Consider the following 26,856-nt stretch of genomic DNA (forward strand, 5'->3'; position numbering starts at 1 on the left):
TCTCCCTCAAAATGGCATCATGTGCCTTGTCGCTATTGTACAAAAAAAATTCATATTTTAAAGTTTTATTACGATGGATTTTACACTCTCTTTTCATTATTTTGCGCCCATATTTACCTGAATTTTGCGTCCCTCAGAAGAATTTAGGTACCCCCGGTCCCCCCGTGCGCACGCTTATTCTTAGCCACGTAATGATTTATATGGTCAATCGACCACTGTCCATTGATAAAACGGACTATTATCAAAAACATTCGTTGTCATACTTTCGTTATGTTACTTATGATAATATGCTGACAGTTTTAGCATTCTAATTTCTAGGCGTTTACGCGTACGTCAAAGCCCAGAAATTTGTTTGTTAAACTCTATTGAAAATTCAAGTTCTGGTAATTTTTTTTCATAATGGTACAATCCCATATATAAATGGTGTTAGGCGACTACTCGTACACGATGCGATTTTTTGGGGGGCAACTTGTCGCTACGATCCGGGAGATCGCGATCGATCGTCGGTTTTTGCCACACACGCGAAAACCCCGATGTTTCGAAACTGGAAAAATTTGACCAAACCGAGGGGTAGGTCACTTCCTTGCTTAACGACGCACCCCTCGAAAGATTAAATCTGATTTAATCATGATTATTTTGATTAAATTCAATTTAATCACGATTATGTTGATTAAATGACGTTTAATCGTGATTCTAATGTTTAAATATGATTTAATCATTATTAAATGGTTAAATCTGATTAAAATGATTAAATCCTGATTGAAACTATTAAATCGTGATTAGTATGATTAAATCGCGATTAGAAATTAGAACGAGAATCACAATGATTATATTGGTGATTGGAATGATTATAATTGTGCGTGATTAGAACAAGCGGATGATTTTAATTATAAAATCTCGATTCGACTGATTATATTAATTAAATCTGATTAAAATTATTAAATCTGATTAAAATTATTAAATCTGATTAAAATTATTAAATCTGATTAAAATTATTAAATCTGATTAAAATTATTAAATCTGATTAAAATTATTAAATCTGTTTAAAATGATTAAATCCTAATTAAAAAGATTAGATCATGATTAGAATTATTAGAATTAGATCATGATTAGAACGATTAGATCATGATTAGAATGATTAAATCTCGTTTAAATCGTGATTAGATTGATTAAATCTGGTTTAAATCGTGATTAGATTAATCAAATCTTGATTAGATTAATCAAATCTTCATTAGATTAATCAAATCTTGATTAGATTAATCAAATCTTGATTAGATTAATCAAATCTTGATTAGATTAATCAAATCTTGATTAGATTAATCAAATCTTGATTAGATTTTCTACATTAAATTATATATACATATATTTAATACATATTATTTAAATATATTTATATTTTACATAAATAATTATTTATTATTTATATAAACATAATTTTATATTACTTAGATTAATTAATAAATAAATAAATAATTAGATTAATCAAATCTTCATTAGATTAATCAAATCTTGATTAGATTAATCAAATCTTGATTAGATTAATCAAATCTTGATTAGATTAATCAAATCTTGATTAGATTAATCAAATCTTGATTAGATTAATCAAATCTTGATTAGATTTTCTACATTAAATTATATATACATATATTTAATACATATTATTTAAATATATTTATATTTTACATAAATAATTATTTATTATTTATATAAACATAATTTTATATTACTTAGATTAATTAATAAATAAATAAATAAATAAATAAATAAAATAAATAAATAAAATAAATAAATAAAATAAATAAATAATAGATATTTAAAGAAAATTAGAAATTTTCGTTAGCTGGTCTGCCGACTAGCCCATACACGGGAAGATTTTTGTTTGCGACTTGGGAAAATCGCTGAAATTTCCCGCCCTGGTCGGAAGACCAGCGACGGTCGCAATCGCCGTCTTTGGTCTCCCAACAACGGTACACACGGTACGATTTTTTCAAGGACAAACGACCGCGAGTCGCGGTCGCTCGAAAAATCGCATCGTGTATGGCCCGCGCTTAAGCCTTTTACGGCCTTTACGCCATTTAGATGTGAAAACCTCTGTGCCAACAAGAGTCGTGTCTTGTAGGCGCCAAATCTCTGCTGCAAGGTATCAGGGTTTTAGGGACATCTCGGTCAAGCTTAAGATTATACCCCTTGAAGCACTGGTTGCTAAAAAGCGCCCCCCGCCCTCGTTTTGTTTCCCGAAATAAAGTGGCTGTAAAGTTTATCTCGCTCTGAATGGTTTTTTCATTTATTCAAGCCATTTTTTTCAAATTATTAAATTGCCAATAGTTCTTTTTATAAACTAACGTGGCCTTCTTGTTGAAATGTTGCTCTTACGTCACAGTCTCTTACTTTGACAAGCCTACGAGCGCGCGCTACAGTCGCGAGGAATATAGCTTTTTCTAGAGCGCGTGCAAATCGCTCGTGCGAAGAATACACTAATAAACAGTGGCGGCGCCAGGAATTTTCGCGAGGGTAGGCAAACCAAATAAATGGGCCCCTGACCCGGTACCCCCCTTTTCTCAACGAAATGCTTCAATAAAATAAAGTAGCGATGTACATGACGAACAAAAAAGTTCTAACAACAGTAAAACGAGTCCAAATATAACATAACTGGGTTTATTTACTAGAAGATACCTGAAAAATTTCTAAATACATTATCGACAATTGTTTCATTGTTATTTATAAATTATTTTATCTCTTGGGACAATTTTGAGACCCTTTCTAGATCAATTTGGGGCCCCTTATAAGGTGATTTTGTGGCCCCTCAAAATTTTAAGGTAGGCAGTGGCCTACCTGGCCTACCCCCTAGCGCCGCCACTGCTAATAAAGCTGGGTCTTGTGACGTAAGAGCAACATTTTAACAAGTTGGCAAGACCACTTTTTATTTTATAAAATCAACTATTACTTTTTGCTGTATAAAGGGAAATGCAAATCGAAAAATGGCACAATTTAATAAATGAATTTTATTCTGGCTGAGAAATAGAGAAATAACAGTCCCGGTGGGCAGTCCTAGCTTTAGCCATGGCGGCCATCTTGGTGGAATTTTTTTTCAATAGGGAAAAGCATGGATGTTGTCACAACATGTCGCACTGTTAGCTCCCTATAATCACTGGTATGTTAAAAATTAACTGTGTACGACTCTGAGAAAACTGTCAAAATATTTTCTCCATAATAGGGAGCTAACAGTCGAGGGGCTAACCACTCCCCGTAATCGGTGTACATGCCTGTACCTTTGACTGCACTAAAATGATTACGTAAATGAGTACAGATTTAGCACTACCAAAGGCTGTACTCATTTGTAATCGGTGTACAGATTGTAAGAGAGTGGTTAGCCCCTCGCTAACAGTGTGACGTAGGCCAACGTCACCTATGCTAAAACCTATAGATAAAAAATTTCCACCCAACATGGCGAGCGCGGGGCCAAATCGGTACCAAATTTCGGAAAGGGCATTTATTTACGACACCTAAAATGACTTATTTCTTCAAAAAATATAAGAGCACAGTCATTCTAGAGTCAGTGGCGTAGCTGAGAACTCAGAGGCCCCCCCGCAAAAATCTCTATGAGGCCCCCTTTTTAATTTTTTTTATGGTTAGCGGGGCCCCCCTCCGAAGCTCGAGGCCCCCCACGAAGCTCGAGGCCCCCCCGCACCGCGGGCCCTGCGGACCATCAGCGACGCCACTGTCTAGAGTGACCAAAACGTCCCTTGGACTTTCAGCTGGAGGGTAACAGCATGGAAGAAGAAGAGAAGGAACGGCGGTCTCATGTTAAAAAACCTGTCGCAAAAAGCTTTAGAAATTCCCCTTTTTGTTCATTCCCCCCATACTTTTACCTGGCATCGAGTTTCATTTGCGCAACCCTCAGGCGCATCCTACCTTATGTTATTGGTCTGAATGTCCGTATTCAATGCTGTTTAGTAAGTTACAACTTATTTTTTTGGTCATCTACTCCGTACTGTTTTTAAAACTTTAACAGGATATTTTTCATGTGTAAAGCTTAGGTAGCTTAGGGCAAATTAAATTGCTGATTTAACTTTTAATTATAATGGTTATTATATATATTCATAGTTTGAATTTATCATATTTCATTTTAGGTTTAGGGAATGTTAAAAAGGAAACGTTTTTCATATAAGGTTCTTTGTAAAACCTACTGATATTTTTAAAACCCGTGTAACAACATTTTGTGTAGTTTACCATTGTAGATAATTATTCATAAGCTAAACTTAAAACTATTTAAAAATGTAAATAAATTACGCCTCTGCGCCTTGTGAAGCTCAACAAAAACACGGAAAACACTCTTTTTCACGGTCCTTTCCGCCCCCCCCCTTTTTGGCCGCCCGCTAGTCGGCCACTATCTGGAACAACGGATGGAGAATGGGGGTTAAGGGGGGTAAACTTCACATGAACGCGCCCAGCAAAATTCCCCAAAAAAGACGGTAATGTTTACAGCTGACTAGACTCCGCCTCGTGACGTGTTGCGCGTCGAATAATGCGCATTAAAGACGAGTGCCCTAACCAAAAGGGGGTTGAAATGAGGGAAGACAACAACATTTTCGGTACAGGCTTGGACCAATAAATATATATATTTTTTTTTATGATTTTTTTTTAATTAAATAACTAAAAGGGTCATTTAAAATTTGAGACGGCTAAGTTGGAGAACGGGTATCGTAATTTGATATACCAAAATCAAATCTACTATATCAAGTCTCCAATGTCCAAGGCGACGAATCGAAAATGACGAAAAACGTTCGTCCAATGAAGACTACGAACGAAGGAAAATCTCTCCCTTATAATATAGTAACATTCTTGTTTGTATATATTAACAGTCACCAAAAATTCCGGACCAAATAATTTAATATAGCGGTGACAATTTAATTCATATCCAAATTTTGAAGTTATTTGTTGCTTATACCGGTCCCAAAATAGAGAAAAATATAGTTGAACCAAAAACGTCATCCTGTATAAAACCTCTTACTACCCACAAAATGTAAAGAAAGCGCTGCCAACACTTTTTCGAAGAATTTTGTCGTCTATTGACGGTGAAAATTGACCGGAGTGGAGATCTCCCATGGAGCCAATACCCCCCCCCCCCCCCCCCTACCACGCTATCCTCCGCCACGGGCCAAACAATAAAGTTCGTCCGATTCAGTCTGGCAACGGGTCACCTTGAAGCGATATTCTAGGTAACGTTCGATACGTCGTACAATCTTCTTCCTTACACCTTTTCACGCCTTACCAGGTGAGCAGCAACAAGACCTCACCCCATAGAATTTTTTTAGGGAGAAAACGGTTCCCACAACCATTCTATTTCGTTATATAAAATGCTACTAAACGTTTAAAAATATTGAAATAATAAAACGAAATAATTATTTTATTATTAAGTTAATATATTTTATAAATACGAATCTCACGAAGAATTCATGAATTCTGTAATTTTTTTCTACATTTTTCTATCTTCAATATAATTATTTTGTAGATGGCGCTGTAAGATTGGAAGTACCTGCGAAAAGTGCAATGGTCAGCGCCATCTGCTGATTTATTTTGCTACTAATAGTTCAAAATGCTTCCCCTTAAGAAAAAAAGGTGACTAGGGCGTAAAAGTTTCAGTAAAATTAATAAATTATTCACATTCAGTAACGGGGCATAAAAGATTTAAGAGCCTGAAAATTTTATATATAGAATACGATATTTCAAAAAATGACAAAGGTTCATAAAACTTTAAAACTTATTTAAGCGGTTCCCTTCATTCATTTAGCATTAACATCAATATTATTTGACAAAACCTTAACCCGTTCCATATAAACTTGTGGTTAACGATAATAGTAAGTGTAGGGAGCTGTTGGCTCACGTGGCATGAAGGGATTGACATTAAAAGTGCCTAAATAATTTAAGCCTAAAAAACTAGGTGATGCCTTAGGTATTAGTCTAGCTGAGTATTATTATTTAATAAGAAAATTGCAAAAAGCACCCAAAATTTGCTCGATTTCAATTAAATCAGTGAGTAAAATTTAATTTTGCTAGACGATTTACGTGTTGATTCAGAGGGTTCGGATATTTGGATTTTTGGCTACGGAATTTTAGATTTTTTTACAAAATTCGGTATTTCCTTTAAAGGGTTTTGAATATAAAGACTGTGGGAGAAAAATTATCGAATTTTGGATTTACCTAAATTTTCATTGGTATTTTGCGAAAGGTCCGACCCCTCGATTGATTCGAAATATTGTCTTCCAACAGAATGGTTCTTGCCTGCAAGGAATTTCTTTTCGGATTCTTCGACGGTATGGATGAAGGGCTGCTAGACAGAATAACCGAGGCCATCCACGACCACCAGAATCGAACCGTTGAGGAAACCACCAATATATTTGAGGAAATTGCTTTGGAAATTGAAAAGAACCACGGGTCGGACTATTTAGTAGGACACATGGTCGTCAGGGAATTCGCCTTGCTTCTCAAGTAAGCCTGGTGTTAGGTTATCAGATTATCCCAAAGAAAAGCTAATAGTTAAATAACACGCGCCAAAAATTTGCCCTATCTTTTTAATGCAATTTTTGCATGCACTTTAGTTAAGTAACGATACATAATCAATCAATTGTCGTAGGCTTAATTTTTTTTAAAGAATTTAACGATTTTTTTTAACAATTAATAATTTTTTTTTCAGTTGCTTTTGTTTGTTCCATAATTAACCATTTTTGTTTTAGCAAAAGAGAAAGTAAAGTTGGAGCCATTGATTTTCTCAATAGAAGACTAAAACGAATCGGAAATGATGATGTAAGAAATATATTACAAGTTCACTCATAGCAATAGCTTTGATTCCATTGAAAATTCCCTAAAAGTGTAAAATTTATTTGAATAAACAAGGTACACTTCGATAGGTCATATAGAATACCGAATATACAGAAAAGTGTGTCGCGGAAGTACCTAGCTTATCCCCATAAGCAGGAATCCATACCTCTACTTGGAATGCTTATCGCGGCAGATTTTCGTCTAGATGTGGCTGACGTTTTTTTTGACGTCACTATGTTAACTTAACAAACAACAACGTGAGAGGGGAGCGCGCGCAGAGGGGTTTTTTTTCTCTCGTAGACGGGGCCAAAGTTGATCCTTTTAACCTTTTCCCTTAGTTTAATCACAGACCACCTACTCAAATAGGGTCATGTATTGCAGGTAGTAATTTCCATTTTTTGATACCTCGAATGTGATACGGCTTTTTTAAGAGCTTGCCATCTCACGGCAAGTAGAGGCAGTTTTAAAGGTACAAAGACTAGCACGCGCGAACATAAAAAATGTATTGTAGGAGCTGGCTCGCGCACGCCTTTTTATTTTTATTTCGTAAAAAAGCAATTTTTTTTTTGCTGCAAAAAACCGTATCACTTTTGAGACACCATCTTTCGAGGTGGATGCTAGTCCTTCTTGGGGTAGGTGGTCTGTGGTTTAATAGTGTATCTGTTCCTTTTCAGTTGGTTTAATTTCTAAAAGAATATTAGCCTACCTGACTAGTCTAGCCTAGCAAAAGTGGCTTTGGAAAAACCAAGTTGCAGACTCTGCTCAAACTGTACCGTGACATTAAAGTTCATACTTCTAGAGTAGCACTCTAGTGCAGAAGGTGGACCCCTTAGAATTAGATCCTGTACCCCTTTCCACAGATTCACGGTATCGGTTGATTAGATTCTGCCACGTAGTTTTCCCCACGCCAGTTCGGTTTTCCTTTGTAGTATTATAAAATATCATCAAATTAGACGCTTTTGCCACTAGGAGCGCTGCTGATTGACTTACAAGGAGACGACCCGAGGTGTAACGCGCCGATTTTGTTCATGTAACTTGAAAACCCTTACGGGAAATGTCTCCATAGGGAACCGTTTTGCCAGGGCAAAAAAATGTTTTTGACTTCACGAAATGGAAATTTTCCCATTGAAAACCATTGAATATAACATGGGAATCTGACCCCCTGTAAAAAAAAATTGAAAATCCTAAAAATAGAAAATAATAATAATTACTTAATTTACATCTCCAATTTAACTTCCCCATGGGGGAAACAGCACTATTTGAGAGTCTGCCGCTAAAAAATTGATTTAATCATAGACTAAAAACTTTGCAATTTTAAAAATTACTAAGAAAAAACTTGATAAAAATGTTTTTAGTGTATGATTAAATATATCCTTAATAATTTGAAAAATAAAATATATTTTATTATTATTGCATAATAAATATAGACCAACTAAAATTAATGATTCTTAACTAATTAAAAAAATTAATACATAATAATGTAATGTACTAATTTAATTTAATAACTGAAATTATTAGTGGTTTAATAGTTTTTCATAATTTTTAGCTAGCGTTATATTGGTTTTTGTATTTGTGTGTGTATTGACAATATAATAACCAAAACATGCATATAAATGTAACATTTATTTTACATTAAGTATTTATATGCTTTAAACGCATTCGAATCTTCTTTAACTAAGAACTATCTGTATAATTAATTTTTATAAAGTAAAAAAAATAACCTTATTAATAGTTAATTAATAAGCTATATAAATAATTATGCTTTATTTGCGTTAAGTATTGTGTTTACTTCTATATTAAGCTATTTTAAATACCATTATTGGCTCAAGTACATACCATAAATATAATATAGCAAATATAATTTTAATAACACTGGAAACTTTTAGTATTTTGTATAATAGTTTCCATTGATGGCTATAGATGTCAGCAAAGCATCTATTAAAATAGATTTATCGCTAGTTATAATAGTCTATTTTAAAAATCATTATTTAATGTAGAATTGAGTTTCGCTTTTAAAACATTACTGTAATTAAGTTAAAAAATATAAACATAATGCATCTAATTTAATTATTTTTAACTGATTTGAAAACCTTGATATATTTTTATTTTTAAACATTAGTTTTATGTTATATAATTTCAAATACAGATATTGTTTAAAGTACAAATGCATAATTTAATATAGCAATTCTAATTTTAATACTTATATTTAATTAAATAGGAAAATTGTATTTCTAAAACCCGATTTTGTAACTCCAAAGGAATTGAGACTAGTGTGTAACAAAAAAAGTTACTTGTGTTTAACAAAAAAATGTCTATTTTTTATATTTTATGTAAGATTTACAGGTTTAGCGTTTTACGATTAGAAATTTATTATCAATGATCGTTATCTAGTTATATAAACTCGCTTCTTCAAATGTATTGAAATCCATATGGTTATAAGTAATAAAACAGGTTCAGAAATACTAAAATTTAGGTCGTCTGTAAAGACCCTTCTCTCTACTACGTCACAAGAGTTTTGTTAAAGTGAATCAAACAATTCCAATATGTAAATATAGGTATAAAATAAGATAAAAACAACTTGACAATATTTTAAATACGGTAATCTCGGAAATCTCGAGTCCAAACTTCTCAAAATTACTACATCCCCCAAAAATCCGACGCTTTTTAAAACCTCAAAAACTGTACGCACTCGAGTGGAGAAATATTCCAATGAATATATATTAAAGAAGTTTAAAATAAATTTCTTTAAATTACTTCAACTCCTGGGAATAATCTCTAGAAACGACATTAGAAAAACTCTCTTGATCACAAATATCAAGTCGTTAATTGGGACCACTTCAACGCGTTGAAATAATATCTAGAAATGTCATTTAAATTATTTTGTTTTCAAAATATCTCAATTTCCTATAACTTTCGAAGAACTACTTCCAACATTCTAAAAGACATTTTGTTTTCAATTACAAAAAAACCGTATAATTTGATTGGTAACACTCGTGTAGACTTCCACGGTAACAGCAGGAGCTTATCTCAACTGATGGTGGGGCGAATGGATACATTTCTCATAAATTAGTAGGCTTTTATACACAAAAACGTGAAACAGTTGAGATCGTTGAAAACTTTTCCAATTGGGATTTCTTTGATTGACAAATGTCAAAACGTAGTGAAATCTATTATAATTCGTGGGATATTCCTTCTCGAGATTTTATCTTATACCACCTCTCAACTTAAGATATTCCACTTGAGTCAACTTGATCTTGGACACGCGCGTTTATACATGATACAACAAAATTCCAATACATTCGCAACCTATTCCACCTACTATTACTAAAAACTTAACGAAGTTTTAACATACAACACCCACCACTACTTAATAAACAAGCCGGACACAAATTTATAATGTTTTACACCCAGCGTATGCGGAAAACGCGCTCATATCCTGAAAATATCGCGGAAAAACGCGGGTGTAATTGATCAGGACTATACTGGGAACGTTTGTGTCATTTTCATCAAGCATGGAAATTCCAAATATAGAATTAAGAGGGGGGATAAGATAGCACAACTGATTTGTGAATGTATTATATACCCATCAGCTGTAGAATGTAATGTAAGTTTTATTCAATTTAATATCCACTAAAAAAAGACTTATACGTGATTTCTTTAATCGACAGCTGTTAGATGAAACTGAAAGAGGATGTGGAGGTTTCGGTTCTAGCGTTATAAATTGATAGTATGCCGATCAAAATGTGTTTAAATAAAAAAATATTTAAAATGGAATAAACAATTTTTATTCGGTTTTACTACTTTCATTGAAAAACTGTGCTAATTGCCGCGACTTATACAAGGCGCAATTCTTATTTCCAGTGTGATATCTACAATTAAATTTGAAATCTAATTTATTGAGATAACTATATTTAGAACATCCATTATCTTCCAAGTTTCCCACATTGTGTTTTAAGAGTTTGGAAAAAATTACACTTTTTTCTGAGCCCTTGGCGTAAAACTTCGTCGACTTCTCGGAAATGAGCGAGAATACACCTGATAAGTCATCTTCCCCTTCGTTCCACAGTAGATGGCAAATATTACGGGAAATCCACGAATTTGTACGTTTATCGTTGATAGTTAAGTCTCCGTATGGGAACGGAGCTTTGAAGTGGAAGACTCCATTTGCTCCTGTTTCCGTTAGGAAAAACGCCACCTCTTTTACGACGTACTCGCCGTTCGCACGAAGAAAGTTCCCATCGATAATGCATGGCATCTTCTAGGGGAAAGAACAACTTTTAATACAAATATACAATGCAACTTTATAGTTGCGAATCTTACTTACTTCAATTTGCTTTCTTTAAGGAATAATTTATAAAAGCTGACGGAATGATGTTTTTGTCTCTCCCGACGCGTCTTATATATCAGTATTATCTCGTAGTAAATACACACGCGCGATATCAAGTTCTTATCTTATAAACTTATCTCTATGGTCTCGAACTATCACCCAGCTCTATCGAAATTTAACTTTCAACCACACCTGATTTAGAACTCTCATCCAGCAAATAATTCAAATGAAAATTTAACGTACACCTCCGCCAATCCTGATTTAGAACTCTCACCTAGCAAAACTCTATGCAAATTTAACATACACCTCCGCCACACCTCCCTGCACACCTCCACCACGCGATATAGTTCTCTCATTGTACCACTACTAATAGTATCCCCCAATTTTAAAAACACTTCTAAATTTAACAAAAATGTTTTCAATATTATTGGCAGGATTTCCATACGTTGATGACAATTTCGTCTCTTCATGAAAAGAATGGCGAATATCAAAAAGCCATCGAAGTACTCGAGCGAGCCAAGAAGATCATTCCAGGGGTAAGTTCAACTGCGGTAGTTCACCTGGTAATTTTGCATAATGTTTTCGGGCTCTCCTGCAAATCAAGTGTTTCTAGCTGGCACTGCGGAAGGGAGCATTTTTCTTATGGTGGACTGCTTAGTCCTTTCGCCTCGCAGCAATAGGAGGCGGGCAGTGTTCCCGGGTGGTAAATACCACCTGACATTTATTGTGGCAAATAGTGGCAAAAAGTGTCATGGAAAATAATGATTTTTAGTGACAAATTGACATATAGTGGCAAATATTAGAAAAAGTGAAAATACGAATACATTTTTCGTATGAAATACCATAAAAGCATTTTTAGGCTATTTTTGTTATTATCCTACGCGGGGTTGCCAAGAATTGGGCTATTTTTTATATTTATTTTATTTTACTCATTGCTAAAAGTTATAGCAAATAAAGTGTTCTAAGAATACAAAATAATTTTTTCCCTATTTGTCATTATATGCCATTATTTGTCAAATTTGCCATTATTTGTCACTATTTACCAGTGACATGGCCTATATTCGAAAAAAGTGACATTTTAGGAACGCTGGAGGCGGGATCGGTCTCAGCTAGTGGCGTCATGTGAAACTTCGGAACAGCTCATGCGTTGAGTTTGCAAGTTCGCTCCCCACTGGCTAAGGGGTTTTTCCCCGAGCTCTTCGGTTTCCCCTTTCCATAAACGCTTGTTGAGGTTAATAGTGATAGCAGGGAGCTGTTGGCTCGCGTGGTATGAAGGGATTGTCATCACCCGCTTACGCAATTTAACCCGGACACCTGAATTTATGGCATTAGATGTCGTTAGCTGATTTGTGCCCTTGGGTATTAGATTAACGGCTTAATTATTTTATTTTATTTTAATCTTAATTTTTATTTATTTTATTTTATTTTAATCTTATTTTTTATTTATTTTATTTTATTTTAATCCTTTTTTTTATTTTATTTTATTTTAATCTTATTTTTTATTTTATTTTAATCTTATTTTTCATTTTATTTTATTCTAGGGTTGTTAATTATCCGGAAAAATAAAATGCGGAAAAATTTCCAGAAAATGTTCCGCAAATCGGAAAAATAAAAAATTTAAACATAAATTACTTTTCAAGGGTTTTTAATGTTTTAAACTTTTTATCGATTTAAAATGACTAATATCAGTAAAAACACTACAAAACATTAATAGTGTTACATTTCAACCAGTTTAAACTAGTCTATAGGTTTAGTTTTACTTTTAGATTAGAAAAAATGAGGTGAAAATGCCGCTTTATTTAAAATTGCAAACAATATATTAGACAAATCATGAAATGAAAACGTTTTTAATATTTTTCGGAAAAATACGGAACATTTTCCGGAAAAAAGGCCTCGGTAATTTTCCGAGCGGGAAATTTTCCGACTTCAAACACTATTTTATTCTTATTTTTCATTTTATTTTATTTCATTTTATTTTATTCTTATTTTTCATTTTATTTTATTTCATTTTATTTTATTCTTATTTTTCATTTTATTTTATTTAATTTTATTTTATTCTTATTTTTTATTTTAATTTATTTTGTTTCGTTTTCTTTAAACTAAGTGGTGGGCGCCTCTTGTTAAGATGCAAGATTAGAAATATCGTTTTGTGGTGTTTAGTCTGAATTAATAATTAATTATTTGGTTGTAAAATACACAGAATAAAAGTCAGATGTCAGTACTAAACATTATTAGTACTAAAAGCTTTTTTATAAACGCAAAAGTAATGTGTAATCAGGCAAATATATCAGAATAGTTTCAAGCCATTTCAGCTAATCTATTCAAGTACTAATTTAATCTTGATTTCTCATAACGACTCAAAATGGGGTAGGTACATTTGTTCGAATTTCATTCGTCCGAACGGTGGAACAAGTGTTCGAATTTCATTCGTCCGAACCGCCGAAATAACAAATGTTTCAATTGTTCGAATTGGACAACTTGTTTGTTTCATCCGTCTGAATCGGTAGCATCACTTCTCCGAATTCTGTTGCTAAATTAGTATTTCTTATTGCTGTTTTTTTTTGGTCCGGATTTTTTTTGGTGCAAGAATTCTGTTTCTGTGGAACTGAAGTCTCGTGTCTTTTCCAATCCGAGAGAGTCCGTTAAACGTACCTACGACAAAGTTGTGGATATTTGAAGTTAGGTTAGGTTCACGTTACTATTTTCTTATATTAACAACTAGCCGAGACTTTCAAATCGGAACGACCCTTAAACACCCCACCCCTCCCCGTTTCAGAATCTCACAGGCTTTCTGAAACTACCCCATACGATCCTTCCCCCCCCCCCCCTCGATCCCCCCTCTCCGAAATTCACGGCGGAGAGAAAGAAAATTTCGGGTGTATTGCGGGCTGGGACAAACACGGCCCAACTCTCAGGGGCGACAGATTTTGAAAAAATAGATAGTCGAACCACCTCAGTAACGAAGCTAAAGGCAGTCTCGGTTTCCCTCTGTGCCGCGGGTCGCTTTTTTTACGCCAGCCCGCCTTCGCCTTCCTTACGGACTAACCAAAAGCTCGAACGACGACGACGACGACGAAGTGGTTTTTATAATATAGATATTTAAAAAAAAAACAACCAATTCCTAATGTTCGAAAAAACGGACAAACAATTATTCGAATCTTCCATGTTCGAACAAATGAAATTCGACAGTAAAGTTAACATAAATTGAACGACTAAATCCCGTGGGACAGATCACTAGCATGATTATAAGGTCACCCTCTAATGATTAAATCGGATTAAATGATGATTGAAATGATTAAATCGTGATTGAAAGGATTAAATCTCGATTAAAGTGATTAAAATGATTAAATCGTGATTAAAATGATTAAATCGTGATTAAATTTATTAAATCGTGATTAAAATTATTAAATTGTGATTAAAATGATTAAATTGTGATTAAAATTATTAAAGGGACTTTCAAGTGAGGTCTTAAGTCAATTTGAAATACGTCATTCGGTCGCCACTCGTTATTGTTCCCCAAAACGCCGCTTCACTTTCCGCGTAGAGAGGTGGCGCTAGTAATCCGGGAAAATTTGAATTGAGTGGTTGCAACATCGATTTACGATTACTGTGTTTATAATTTACTTCTTAAATAAAAATATTCTAGTAAATCTATTATATATACATGTATTTATACTACAACAACACGTGTTTAGGCTCTTGCGTTTCTGGGAATTATAGTATTCGTCACCCGCCAGCGAGGAAGAGAACAAAGAAGAAGAAAATTCATTATTAGCGCTGGCCTCGAGTGAAAAGACACGAGTTTGTTTTTTTTTCCGATATACACAATGTGGTGTCAGCCCAAAGCCTTAGACACCAACACAAAATAAACCACACAAACTAAAATAAAGCATTTATGAAGAAAGATAAGTAAACCACCGTAATATTTTTTAAAAACGCTGAAGTGTACGCAAAAGCCCAGACAGCGATTTCATATACGCCGCACGAGAACAACGTTCGGGAAGAACTGAAAATCGAGACACGAGTGTCGAAAACGAAACTAAAACAAAATAAATTGATTAAATCGTGATTGAAATGATTAAATCATGATTTAAATGATTAAATCGTGATTAAAATGATTAAATCGTGATTAAAATGATTAAATCGTGATTAAATGATTAAATCGTTATTAAATTGATTTAATCGTGATTAAATGGATTAAATCGTGATTAAATGGATATAATCGTGATTAAATGGATATAATCGTGATTAAATGGATTAAATCGTGATTAAAAGGATATAATCGTGATTAAATGGATTTAATCGTGATTAAATGGATTTAATCATGATTACATTTTTAATCATTTAATCATGATTATTAGGCCACTCTAAAGCTTAGTGATCTGCCCCTCGCTAAATCCCCAACAAAAGTTGTGATAAATTTTTCGGGCAAATGAAATACGTTTTCGGACATACAATCCTTTTGGACATTTGTACCCCCGTTCGGACGAATGGAATTCGAACAAATGTACCCAAATCCTCAAAATAATGTCTATATACTAAATATCAAGTAACATTTTTCAAGGCTAACGATATTTGTTTAATGTATTTTTGAGGATGACGATTTAAAGATGTCTCTTATTTGCTTGAAACTGGCTTGCGATCACTGGAACTTCGAGAGTCGAAGTGTGGCGTCTTATGGTTATCAGGAGAAAGGAATGAATTTGTTGCGTTCTTTGCAAACGGAGCTCAACCAACTAACATCGCCGTCTTCAGAGAGGGGAATGATGGTACGCTAAATTGTCTCGTGGTGCATGCGCTATATCTGTATTTTATTCTCATACTCGTGTTATAAATATAACATAGCAGAGAAAATCCATTATCACCCCCTTTCTCTTCGCCTTATCTGAATTACTTAACCGATCTGCTTTTCATTTTAAAAAATCAGTTAATCAAACGGTTATTTATAACTATAAGTCTTAAAGTTTGTCCTTTTCTTTATTTATTTATTTGTACGTCATGTTCCTAAAAACTCGAGAACGGTTAGCTCTAGAGCTTTGAAATTTAAACTCAATGTTCAGGGCCTGATTTCCAACTAAACGCGCCTAATTCGAAATACCTGACATGGTTATTAATCTAATTCAATTTTATCTTACTCGACTCTGGACTTTCGCCTCTTTGCATCCCTTATCTCCTCTCATGAGTTCCTTGCGCCCGTCCCGACCTTTAAACTTTTTGAACGGGTTAGTGTGAAATTCGTAGAAGGGGAGTTAGTGTGAAAGAAAGGGACTTCGTAGAAGGGGAGGTTTAGTTGGGATTTTAAGTAGTTCAGGACTTTATGCTACGTGTGTTACGTATTTGCTACGCGTGTTGCGTTTTGCAACAGCGTTTACCTTTCTTACGTACAAATCAGATCTAATTCATTAAAACTAAGACCCCGGGCGAAGCCGGATATTAAAGCATGTCCGCTATAGATTTTAGTACACTATTAAGTTGTCTTATTAATAATTAATTAAAATTTAAAAACATTAAGAAAAAGGTTTTAAATTTAAGGCTTAAGGAACTTTATTAAAAAGCATTACCGTACATACGACAAGCTTTTTAAAAGGTTTACACGGTTTTGTTATCTCGGATAAGAAACATTATAAATTCGATTGTAAAAAACGAAATTTTGTTTATTTTTGTCAGATAAATGAGATTCGTGTTAATGAGTTTAGATGATGTAGATGGTTAAAAAATGGGTTAATCTGATTTTGATTCTGTTGAAAAAATCTTGGGTGTTATGAGCTAAAATAACACTTCACGTTTCATTGAAATGTAAGCGAGCTCACGAATGGGGTTTATTTTTTTCACCCTATAATTTCTCACCGTAAAACCACGCCATCGCTGCTTGCGATTATCAACAAGAATTCATGAAACCACACATATAGTTCCGCCAAAAATATTCCAGCTATCTGAATAAGTTCTTGGTGAACTATGAAATATAGGAACCACTTTGTTGTCTGGTAGACCATTACATTAATATTAATAGCAAATTATCACTTTAACCAATTTTTTTTAATTTTATTTTTAGTTTGTCGATGCTTATAAAACAGCGGCCTATTTGTACGGGGCTCAGGACAATTATCCGCAAAGTGGTGATTGTTACGAGAAAGCTCTGAACACTTTGAGAAAGGTCAGTATTTTATCGCGTGATCTTTTAGGATCAGAGTCAGACTGCGGAGGGCCCCTTGTTCCGGAATATGGGCGTCGAAACCACGGAGGGCATCTTGTTTCGGAATGTGGATGTAGAAACCGCGGATTGCGTCTGGTTTCGCAATGTGGATGTCGAATTCGCGGAGGGCTTCCTATTTCAGAAGGTGGGCGTCGAATCCGCGGAGGGCTTCCTGTTTCAGAAGGTGGGCGTCGAAACCGCGGAGGGCGTCTGGTTTCGCAATGTGGATGTCGAATCCGCGGAGGGCTTCCGGTTTCAGAAATTGGGTGTCGAATCCTCGGAGGGCGTCTTATTTCGGAATGTGGATGGCCAGTCCGTGGAGGGCTTTGTGTTTCAGAAGGTGGGTGTCGAATCCGCGGAGGGCGTATTGTTTCGGAATGTGGATGTCGAATCCGCGGAGGGCTTCCTGTTTCAGAAGGTGGGTGTCGAATCCGTGGAGGCCGTCTTGTTTCGGAATGTGGATGGCGAGTCCATGGAGGGCTTCCTGTTTCAGAAGGTGGGTGTCGAATCCGCGGAGGGCGTCTTGTTTCGGAATGTGGGTGTAGAAAACGCGGATTGCGTCTTGTTTCGGAATGTGGCTGTAGAAAATGCGGAGGGCGTCTTGTTTCGGAATGTGGGTGTAGGAAATGCGGAGGGCGTCTTGTTTCGGAATGTGGCTGTAGAAAATGCGGAGGGCGTCTTGTTTCGGAATGTGGGTGTAGAAAATGCGGAGGGCGTCTTGTTTCGGAATGTGGATGTCGAACCCGTTTATTAAGGTAACGGCGCATTAAACAATTTTCCAGTCCGCGGCCCTATTTAAAAGTAGTAAATGTCCAATGAACTTACTCTTTACTGACCTTGCAGAGTCCGAATTCGAAACTGCAGCATCTAAAAGGTTTAACGTGGCTTTGTAGAGCTAGGGCTAGGAATGGCTCTTATAGTGTGACCTTCCTGATCGAAGAAGCTGTAAACATTGCCAATGAACTCAAGGAGGACGACGACTTTATGAAAGCACACACCGACTCGGTAAGATCTTTCTTCTTATAGTATCTAACGCAATAAGTAATGAAGTATGACTCTGAAATATTTCCGTTATTGAGAGTGTAAATGGCACTAACCTGGTCTGGCTGGGCTGCGAATGCGTACGCATTTTCGGGCAAAGTGTAATCACTGCGTTCGCCTTTTCTTGGAATTAGGGAAAAGCTTTTTTCAAAACAGCCCTCTTTTTGTCATTGGGTGTAGTATTAATATTTTTCAAATTGCGTTAGTATCGGGCGGGATGACTGGTGAGCGTTCTACCACAGAAACACGGATACATTTTGTTTAAGGGGGAAGACTACTGTGGCCATTGTCTACTTTCGCGCTATTTCAAGCTGAACTCTTTTAATTTTTTATTTTAACTTATAAAATTAATATTTAAGTGTTGAACAGCCTCTTGTTTAGTGCCTTAAATAATTTTTACAATTTTAAATTTAAAGTAATTAAGTTATTACGTTTTAATTCGGACCCCCGAGCTTAACAAGTTGGGCAAGCGCCCAAACTATACCCTTAAGTTAGAACCTTATATCTCGTTAACTATTAATATTAGAATTATCAAAATTATTTTAAGCAAGAAATATAAAAAATATATTTCAATTATGTAATTGTTAAAACAGAAACGTTCAACTTGAACGAAAAAGAGGCTTTTACTGTATTTTTCCCCCTTAAATTCGCGTTCCTAAAGAGGTAGTTTCTATGATGGAATGAGACCTACGACAAGTCCATAGGATAAATCGTTTTAGAGCTATAACGGAATGAACATTAGCAAATTAACATTTAATCCTCCAACAGTGTCTGAAAATCTTTTTTTCTTATTTTTTCATGTATTTTAAACCGTATTGTATTCGACTAGTGTTTGCTACCAGAAGCATGCTAAAAGCACGGCTGACTTTGCAAGACGTCATACTGATACTATTTGTTCTTGACTGTTTTCTCTTACCTGGGCAGTAGATCCATCATCCCTATAAATGCCGTAAACACGCGTCTAGGTCTCAATTTTTTTAGTGAGATATTCATTCATTCTATTTTGTTGATTGCCATTTTCAGACACAGTTGGAGGATGAAATGCCAATCGGCTAATGTAAATTCCGTTAGATCTTGGAAGCGATTCCTCCTACGGACTTGTGGTTGGTCTCATTCGATTCGGCACTAAACAATTCGTAAGATCCGAAAGCATGGTCGATCATGGTCAAAATCTTGATATAACCTCTCAATATGTAGTTAAATTTTGAAAAAAAAACCACGTTTTTGAGTGTACCTTTGGTCATAACTCCGAAACTATTAGTCCTAGCGACCCACTGTGGGTCTTTTTCGACTCGGTGTTAAAACATACTATGGAAACGAGACCCCACTCGATCGGATTTCTAAATGTAAAATTTTGGGATTTTACTTTGAATATTAGAGAAAAAACCCAGTAATTCGTGGAACGCAAAAAAAACTTTGTTGTCCACCCCGCATCGCTGCAGACTCATCGGATCCTCAAAGAAGACACCAAAATGCAATTTTTAAGCCACATTGCAAGTTGGGACAAATTTTGCCGCTGAGCCACCCTCTTTTACCCGTAGTACTTAGCAATATGTATCTGTATTTGTCTTAGCCAATAAGATTATCCCTTCCTAAACCGATTTCTTTTAAGATCTATTGGTACGAGTAATTTGTTAAGTTTTGTAATTACTTTAAATATGTTTAGGGTTATCTGTTTTTTTACCTTTTCATGGTGGACTTCTCTACCGTTTACCATTCTTCGCATTGCATTCCATAGGCGATTCTTATTATCTAAACAACATTATTCAATACATATAGGTTACTCATATTCTGTCGAGATTGGCCCATTCATATCAAGTAATGAAGCAACTGGATAATAGTTTGAAGGTTCGACTCACAGCATTGGATGTCATGAAGACCGTACGTTCGAGTAGCAACGGGAAACTTACACTCAACTCTATTGAGTTAATTTGTTAATTTATTATCGCAGTTTTTCGGAGAATCGCACCCGGAAGTCGCGCGAATGTCCGCCGACATCGCCTTGAACTTCTACCTCCTAAAGAGCCGAGAAAAATGCGACGAATACATTGCAACCTCCGAAGACATACTCCGTTCTTGCGGTTACAAAGAAGATATAACCAAAGCCAAACTCTACTTCAGACAGGTATTAATAATAATAATAATACCACCTTAGGCTTAAGTCATCGAGCGACTTTTAAAGCCATTAATTCAGGTGGCCGGGTTACTCAATCGAGACCAGTGTGACCACAGTTCCTATATTTCCTATTTTTTTCTATAATTTAACGTCCTTCCTTTTTTCTCCTATAATTTCATGAAATTTCCTATAATATCCTATATTTTAACTCAAAAGTCTGAAGAAATTAAAATAAATGATATTTTACCGTTAGAAGTGTTTATAACGTACTAGTTTTTAAAGATGCTTATTTCCAACACTATTTGCCGACTGTTTTCGACTTTTTCTATCGGTTATTAACTTTTTTTAAGGTTATACCCCCTTTAAACAATTTTGACAACCGTTTTCTCTTATTGTGTAATTAATTTTATCCTATTTTTTCCTTTTTTATCCGAATTTTCTTCCTATATTTCACTGATACGTTTCCTATAATTCCTTTAAAGGATTTTAAAATATTCTGTGGTCACCCTGCGAGACCCATTCACACGAACACACATTTTGGGAAAACATTATTGGTCAACACGAATCGCGAACTGGGTTGCTACGTGTGAATGGAGAAAATATTTCTACAAACAGACGCTTTTCTTTGCCAAGTTTTAAAGAATGGCTTGGTTTGATAACTAAGGCCTGGATCCGGATTTTTAAATCTAATAATATAAGTGCAGTCGTGCACATTTTTTGATTACACAAACTAAATTATCTATATAATAAAAATCTGTTGGTTGGGTGGTAGGTTTATTATAATTTATACATGTATTATACTGCTTATTAATTAATCAATGATTGCATAACGTTCAAAACCAACAAACAGTCACGTTTGAATTCAGGGTCGGCAAACCTTTTTTTGTTTAAACACAATTTGTTGTTTTAAACTGCTTTTAATTTAAACTAAAAAAAAATCATTAAAAACGTTGTTTAAAACACGTTTTAAACTCTTCTTCATACTTATTTATCGATAGAAGGATATATTTTTAGAGAAAATAGTATATTAGGAAGGACCAGCGGTCAGGTACCTTATATAAGCGTAATAGGACATATGAAGCCCAGTTCACACTATACAATTAATTGGGCCACTTAATTGAAACCAACTAATTGTAAGCCAGAAAACTGTACAATGTGAACAGAAAAAGTTGGAACAATGGTTACAATTTTTCTGCTCACATTATTCTTGCTTACAATTAGTTGGTTTCAATTAAACGGCCCAATTAATTGTATAGTGTGAACTGTGTTTCAGGCAGACAGTGAAATGGATGTTGTTCAATTTAATCAAAGACTGACATTTAAAAATATTCTTCTGCTCTTGGATAGACACGTTTGATAAGTTAATGGACTAGGGTAAGAACGAAGGATAAGACAAATAAAATCCTTAAATTTAATAATCTGAATAAATGAGAAATCATAGAACCATCTAAGTTCAATCCAGTTACAGGAAAGGTATCGAACTCCCTACAGGAGTAGTAGTTTTATTTGTTGGTTTTTGAAAATGTATATCCTATTTGCTAGTCTTGACGTATTCTCTGAATCAGGACTTCTTTGATTTAATTATCAGGTAAAGGAGCTGGGAAAAGGACGCGCACTATTTTTTACTTATTTTATTTGGACATAATCAAAGTCACAACTCGTCAAAAGGATGTACGGAGAGCCAATTTCATAGCAGACCTTTGAATCAAACTCTTTACTGTTAAGTCCTTAACATTACTTGTCACAACAGCAATGCGTCAATCGGAGCAATTTTTATCTCTAATTAACCTCATTTAAAAGACACTTCTAAAAGTATGTAAAATCTTAATGGAAAAAAATCATGTTTGAAACAGTTCGTTTAAAATTTGCCAACCCTGTTTGATTTTGGTGTAGAGAAACCAGGTTTATTTAATATGTAAATTAAGAGCCGGTGAACTCAATTATATTATTTAGCCATTTCATAATTTTCTATTAAATGTAATGGTTTCAAATGTTTTACCTTTGACCCATCAAAAACCATTTATAAACTTTATTTTTAATTAAATTCCCCGCCTATTTTTTACTGAAATCGAACAAAATTTTAAGGTTTATTGTTTTTTTTCCGTCGCTACCACCAAATAAGCAAAAAACTATGGGGCAGAATCATTGTTATGGCACTCTAGGTCGTGCTTTTAACTTAGAACTTGACACTGCCACAGTTGCCCCATTTAAATTTGCCACTTTTGGTGTCCTTCAATTGTCGTGTTTTTCGATATATATTCCACTATGATATCGAGCAATTCCTTAACTTTCCAATAACCGTTGATCTTAGATTTCGGACACACTTCGAATTTTGGCAAATTTATTTGCCATGATGAACGAATACGGAGATTCCGAAGAACACTATAAAAGAGCCCTGGATTTACACGAAAAGGTATTATACTCTTCAGCTCGTATAACATTCCAACCGCTGAAGTCAAAACTCGGACTTCATGATTCCAAGATTATTATTTTAAAAATATCACTGCGTAAACTTTGGAAAACTATAACCATACTATATGCACTATAGTGCAAATTTGGCTGTTTGACGGGTATTTGAAATTAAATTACTTTCCCCACAACTACCAACACACTTTCATGAAACACCCAGCAAAATTAGCCTTTCATTTTACCAAGAGTCACATAGTGGCCATTGCTGAGACACTTTTCTCAATTAAAATCACTTTTTTTAAATTATGTCACTAAAAGTAACATTTTAAAAAAATTATCAACTATTTATCACTTTTTTAGGATTTTTTCGTTTTAAATATTTTTTGTCTATAAAAAATTCATTCGAAACTATTTAAAAACCAAACTGAAATAAACTCCGTGTGATTTAACGAAAAAATATATAATTTTCTTTTAAATTCCGCGAGTTACTATTTCTGTAGCTTGTTCATTTGGGTGCTGCAGCAGCTCTTGGAAAGAGCCTGAGCATTTGAATTCGTTTACTTGTGTGTTACTTTTAACACATTGGATTTTTAGTCACTTTTCAGTCACTATTTTTTAAAATTGGTAGTCACTTAAATCGCAAAATTTTTCTGTGTGACTCAGCAACCGGCCTGCCAACCTGAAAACTTAATAAACTGCTGAATTATCGTTTGCTTATCAGACAAAAATACAGCAGTTTATGCGCTTCTCCCGCTACTTGGCTAATTCCATGTAAAACCAAGTACGTATTTCTGGGGCATAAATATTTACCCCCTTAAATACACCCTTTAAGTCTCAAGAAAGGGAGTGTTTTACGTAAGTGAATTTTTAGAGGAAGGTTTACGCCCAGCATCTGCCATGTAACTCGTAGTCTGCTCCTACCGGGGGAAAGGGATTACATAGATGGGACAAAATCAGTGTCACGTCGCACCATGTAACCGTGGTCTTTATATTGTTTCAATAATATTTTACAATAACTGTATCGGATTTTACCGTGAATGTATAAATTTATATCATGGCAGAGAAGGGCGGGCCTTAAGTGTTTGAACGGTGATAACGTGCCGCGGCCCCAAGTAATTTTATTGAACTTTTGGAAACTTGGTAATTTATACCAAATCTTTGTAGTAACATTCCAAAAATTTGTGAAATATTTATACTACACACTTTTCTTAATCCTAATTAACAAATTCGTACTGAGACAGGTATTTGTTCAAGAATTCGGTTCCCGGCGAAATTCCGGGAACCCTGCGTCGAACTTAAAATAATATAAAACTAGGTCTGCGATCAGGAACGTTCATTAAACTTAGGGAGAATGGCTAGGTTGAGACATCATGATCGAAGTGTCCTCTGGCACGAGTGGAAGACGCCAGCGTTAGAGAACCAATGATAGACCAGGCTGATTTGATGTTTTTGAGGGGAAAGGAGCTTACTGCTAGAGCATGAGCAGTGGCGTAGTGAGGTTATTTGGCGCCCAGGGCCAAACTCCAAAATTTGCGCCCCCCCCCCCTACGCCAGCCCGAATTTCCGAAATAAAATTGCTTGTTTTTAAACGAAACCTAATCATTATCAAAATAAATATTAATCTATTACAATTTAATTGATATATTAAAATTTTTTCAATTTTCCAATATCCGCTTTAATACTTTAGGCGCCTCTTTGGCGCCCCCCTGACCGTCGGTGCCCGGGGCGTATGCCCCCCCCTCACTACGCCTCTGAGCATGATGGGGATTGCGAGTAACGATGAAAATCGTCGCGACTGCTGCCTAAGATAATTAAATGCATTCATGTTAGAAATGAATGCATTCATGTTCTAACGATTTCAATTGCAGGTGTATGGTTCGAACCACCAACGCACCGCCCGCGTTTATCGCTATTTGGGAGTGATGTACTCGCGATGGGGGAAAAAGGAAAATGCCATTGAGACTCTCAACAAGGCCATTGAAATCCAAAGACTGTACCTCCCAGCCAGCCAGGAGTTTATCCTGGCTATCAACAAAGACTTGGTGAGATTTCCACATTTACAGCTATTTTTCTCAATAGTAAATTTTAATTTGGTGACTATTTAGTTTTCATACTTTCGTTCAACTATGGCGGTTAAAATTTAGTTAACAGGCTTCGTTAGACCAGGGTCGCCGAAATTTAGATTACATAATTTCGTTAGACCAGGAGCGCCAAAATTTAATTTACATACTTTCGCCAGACCTGGGGCGCCGAAATTTAATTTACATACTTTTGTTAGACCAGGGGTGCTGAAATTTAGTTTACATACTTTTGTTAGACCAGGGGTGCCGAAATTTAGTTTACATACTTTTGTTAGACCAGGGGTGCCGAAATTTAGTTTACATACATACTATGTATTAATACCAAACACGAAATAACAAACCAGAAAGTGACTATGTTTTCATGAAGGTAGGAAATACGGATTTGAGGAAATCCCGATTTTGTTCTCAGCGGGGAGCTTATTAAGAAACTCGTATTTGGACGTTTTCATGGAAGTCCACTCTTTACTTTCAAACGGGTTTCACACCCCAGAAACCTCTACACTTGGAATGTTCTTACTACTCTCTCCACTTCCTTCGGATAAGGGCAGCTGGCCGGTCGTTTCATTTTGCAGTAGCGCGTGATTACTGTAAACTCCAAGCAAATCGATCCCAGTTTAATGCTAAAAACTGATTTAGCTTTATTAATTTCCCAATTTATTAGCTTAGGAAAATTAATACGTCAACGAACACAAAACTCAATCCTAAGAAGGAGAAGCATTCTTTCGCTAAAATTAAGCTATATTCAGAATTAGGTTCCACTAAGCACTAACTTCTTCAAATGAGCCCAATCCTACTTTCGAGTGGCTCAGTTAACTTGTCCCCCTCCCCCCCCCCCCAAACGCTGTGTTCAAAAATTAACAAGTTGATTGAAAGGCACCCATTTTGCACCATCAGTAAACCATTACGCACCCATGGTGTTAAGTAAGAAATTGCAATTTCAAAGGGGGGGGGGGGCAACTTTATCCGAGCCCACCCCCCACTTCCATTTTTCCCTAACACTTGTTAACCAATCAAACGCACCATTATGCACCACAGTCGAATTAAAAAGTGGGGGCTAGGTTAATATTTGATGTAATGCTATAGGGATAAGGGTGCGTAATGATTCGACTGTGGTGCATAATGGTGCGTTATGGGTGCGTTTGATTGGTTAATAAGTTTTAGGATAAAGTTGGCCCCCCTTTGAGATTGCAATTTCTTACTGAACACCATGGGGGGTGCGTAATGGTTTACGGATGGTGCAAAATGGTGTATAATGGGTGCCTTTCAATCAACTTGTTAATTTTTGAACACAGCGTTTGGGGGGGGGGGGGGGCAAGTTAACTGAGCCCTTTCGAGTTCTTATCTGTAGTTTACGTCACTGGGAATTTACCAGGTTACCGCCCCTTTTCCGCGGCTTATTTTAAATAAAAATTTAAAATTTAAACATTGAAATGTTCGCGTACGATTACAAAAACCTATTCGCAAAATTTACTAATTTAATCACGTCAACAATTAAATGTATTGTTTATATCTTTATATTTCTGCTTACATTTATTTTTTTATTTAAAAAGTGTCGTTAAAACCTAGGTTAAAACATGTGAAACCACAACCTTTTAGTAGTGCTCGGAATTATTTATTCATTATCATAAATTGCGAAATTTTTTTCCTCATCGTATTGAAGAAATAAACTTGTTATGTAACCAACGATTTCGTTAATCTACTACTCATTCTACTTATTCAAATAAATAATTGTTTTTATTAAGTTTTAGGTGTATCCACTTTCTTTTATTCAGCTATTTCATCTTGAAATATTACTATTTAAATTAAGGCTAAAAGTATTTATTCGTGAATAAAAAAAGTCCGAGCACTACTTATTAGTAACTACATTTCC

The 26,856-nt window shown here is 35.2% G+C and overlaps 1 protein-coding gene across 4 annotated transcripts in view; it reads left to right on the plus strand.

Moving 5' to 3' along the window:
- LOC149945202 (tetratricopeptide repeat protein 19 homolog, mitochondrial-like) overlaps window positions 1–26,856 on the plus strand; it is a 43,983-nt gene that overhangs the window by 16,074 nt on the left and 1,053 nt on the right. For 2 of the 4 annotated variants that reach the window (XM_090174904.1, XM_090174906.1), the window contains exons 2-12: window positions 6,271–6,489; window positions 6,735–6,804; window positions 11,581–11,682; window positions 15,742–15,915; window positions 17,199–17,300; window positions 18,183–18,344; window positions 20,160–20,261; window positions 20,332–20,505; window positions 22,808–22,909; window positions 24,774–24,947; window positions 25,354–26,286. In XM_090174904.1, coding sequence (XP_090031030.1) covers window positions 6,271–6,489; window positions 6,735–6,804; window positions 11,581–11,682; window positions 15,742–15,915; window positions 17,199–17,300; window positions 18,183–18,344; window positions 20,160–20,261; window positions 20,332–20,505; window positions 22,808–22,909; window positions 24,774–24,947; window positions 25,354–25,410 — 1,438 coding nt within the window. In that variant the 3' untranslated portion in view covers window positions 25,411–26,286. Of the gene's footprint in view, window positions 1–6,270; window positions 6,490–6,734; window positions 6,805–11,580; window positions 11,683–15,741; window positions 15,916–17,198; window positions 17,301–18,182; window positions 18,345–20,159; window positions 20,262–20,331; window positions 20,506–22,084; window positions 22,279–22,807; window positions 22,910–24,773; window positions 24,948–25,353; window positions 26,287–26,856 lie in introns of those variants that run through there. The other 2 variants (XM_090174905.1, XM_090174907.1) reach the window with 2 other exon arrangements.

The sequence above is a fragment of the Leiobunum rupestre genome, chromosome 5, assembly GCF_980474605.1.
Source record: "Leiobunum rupestre chromosome 5, qqLeiRupe1.1.hap1, whole genome shotgun sequence".
In the NCBI taxonomy this organism is placed as follows: Eukaryota; Metazoa; Arthropoda; class Arachnida; order Opiliones; family Sclerosomatidae; genus Leiobunum; species Leiobunum rupestre.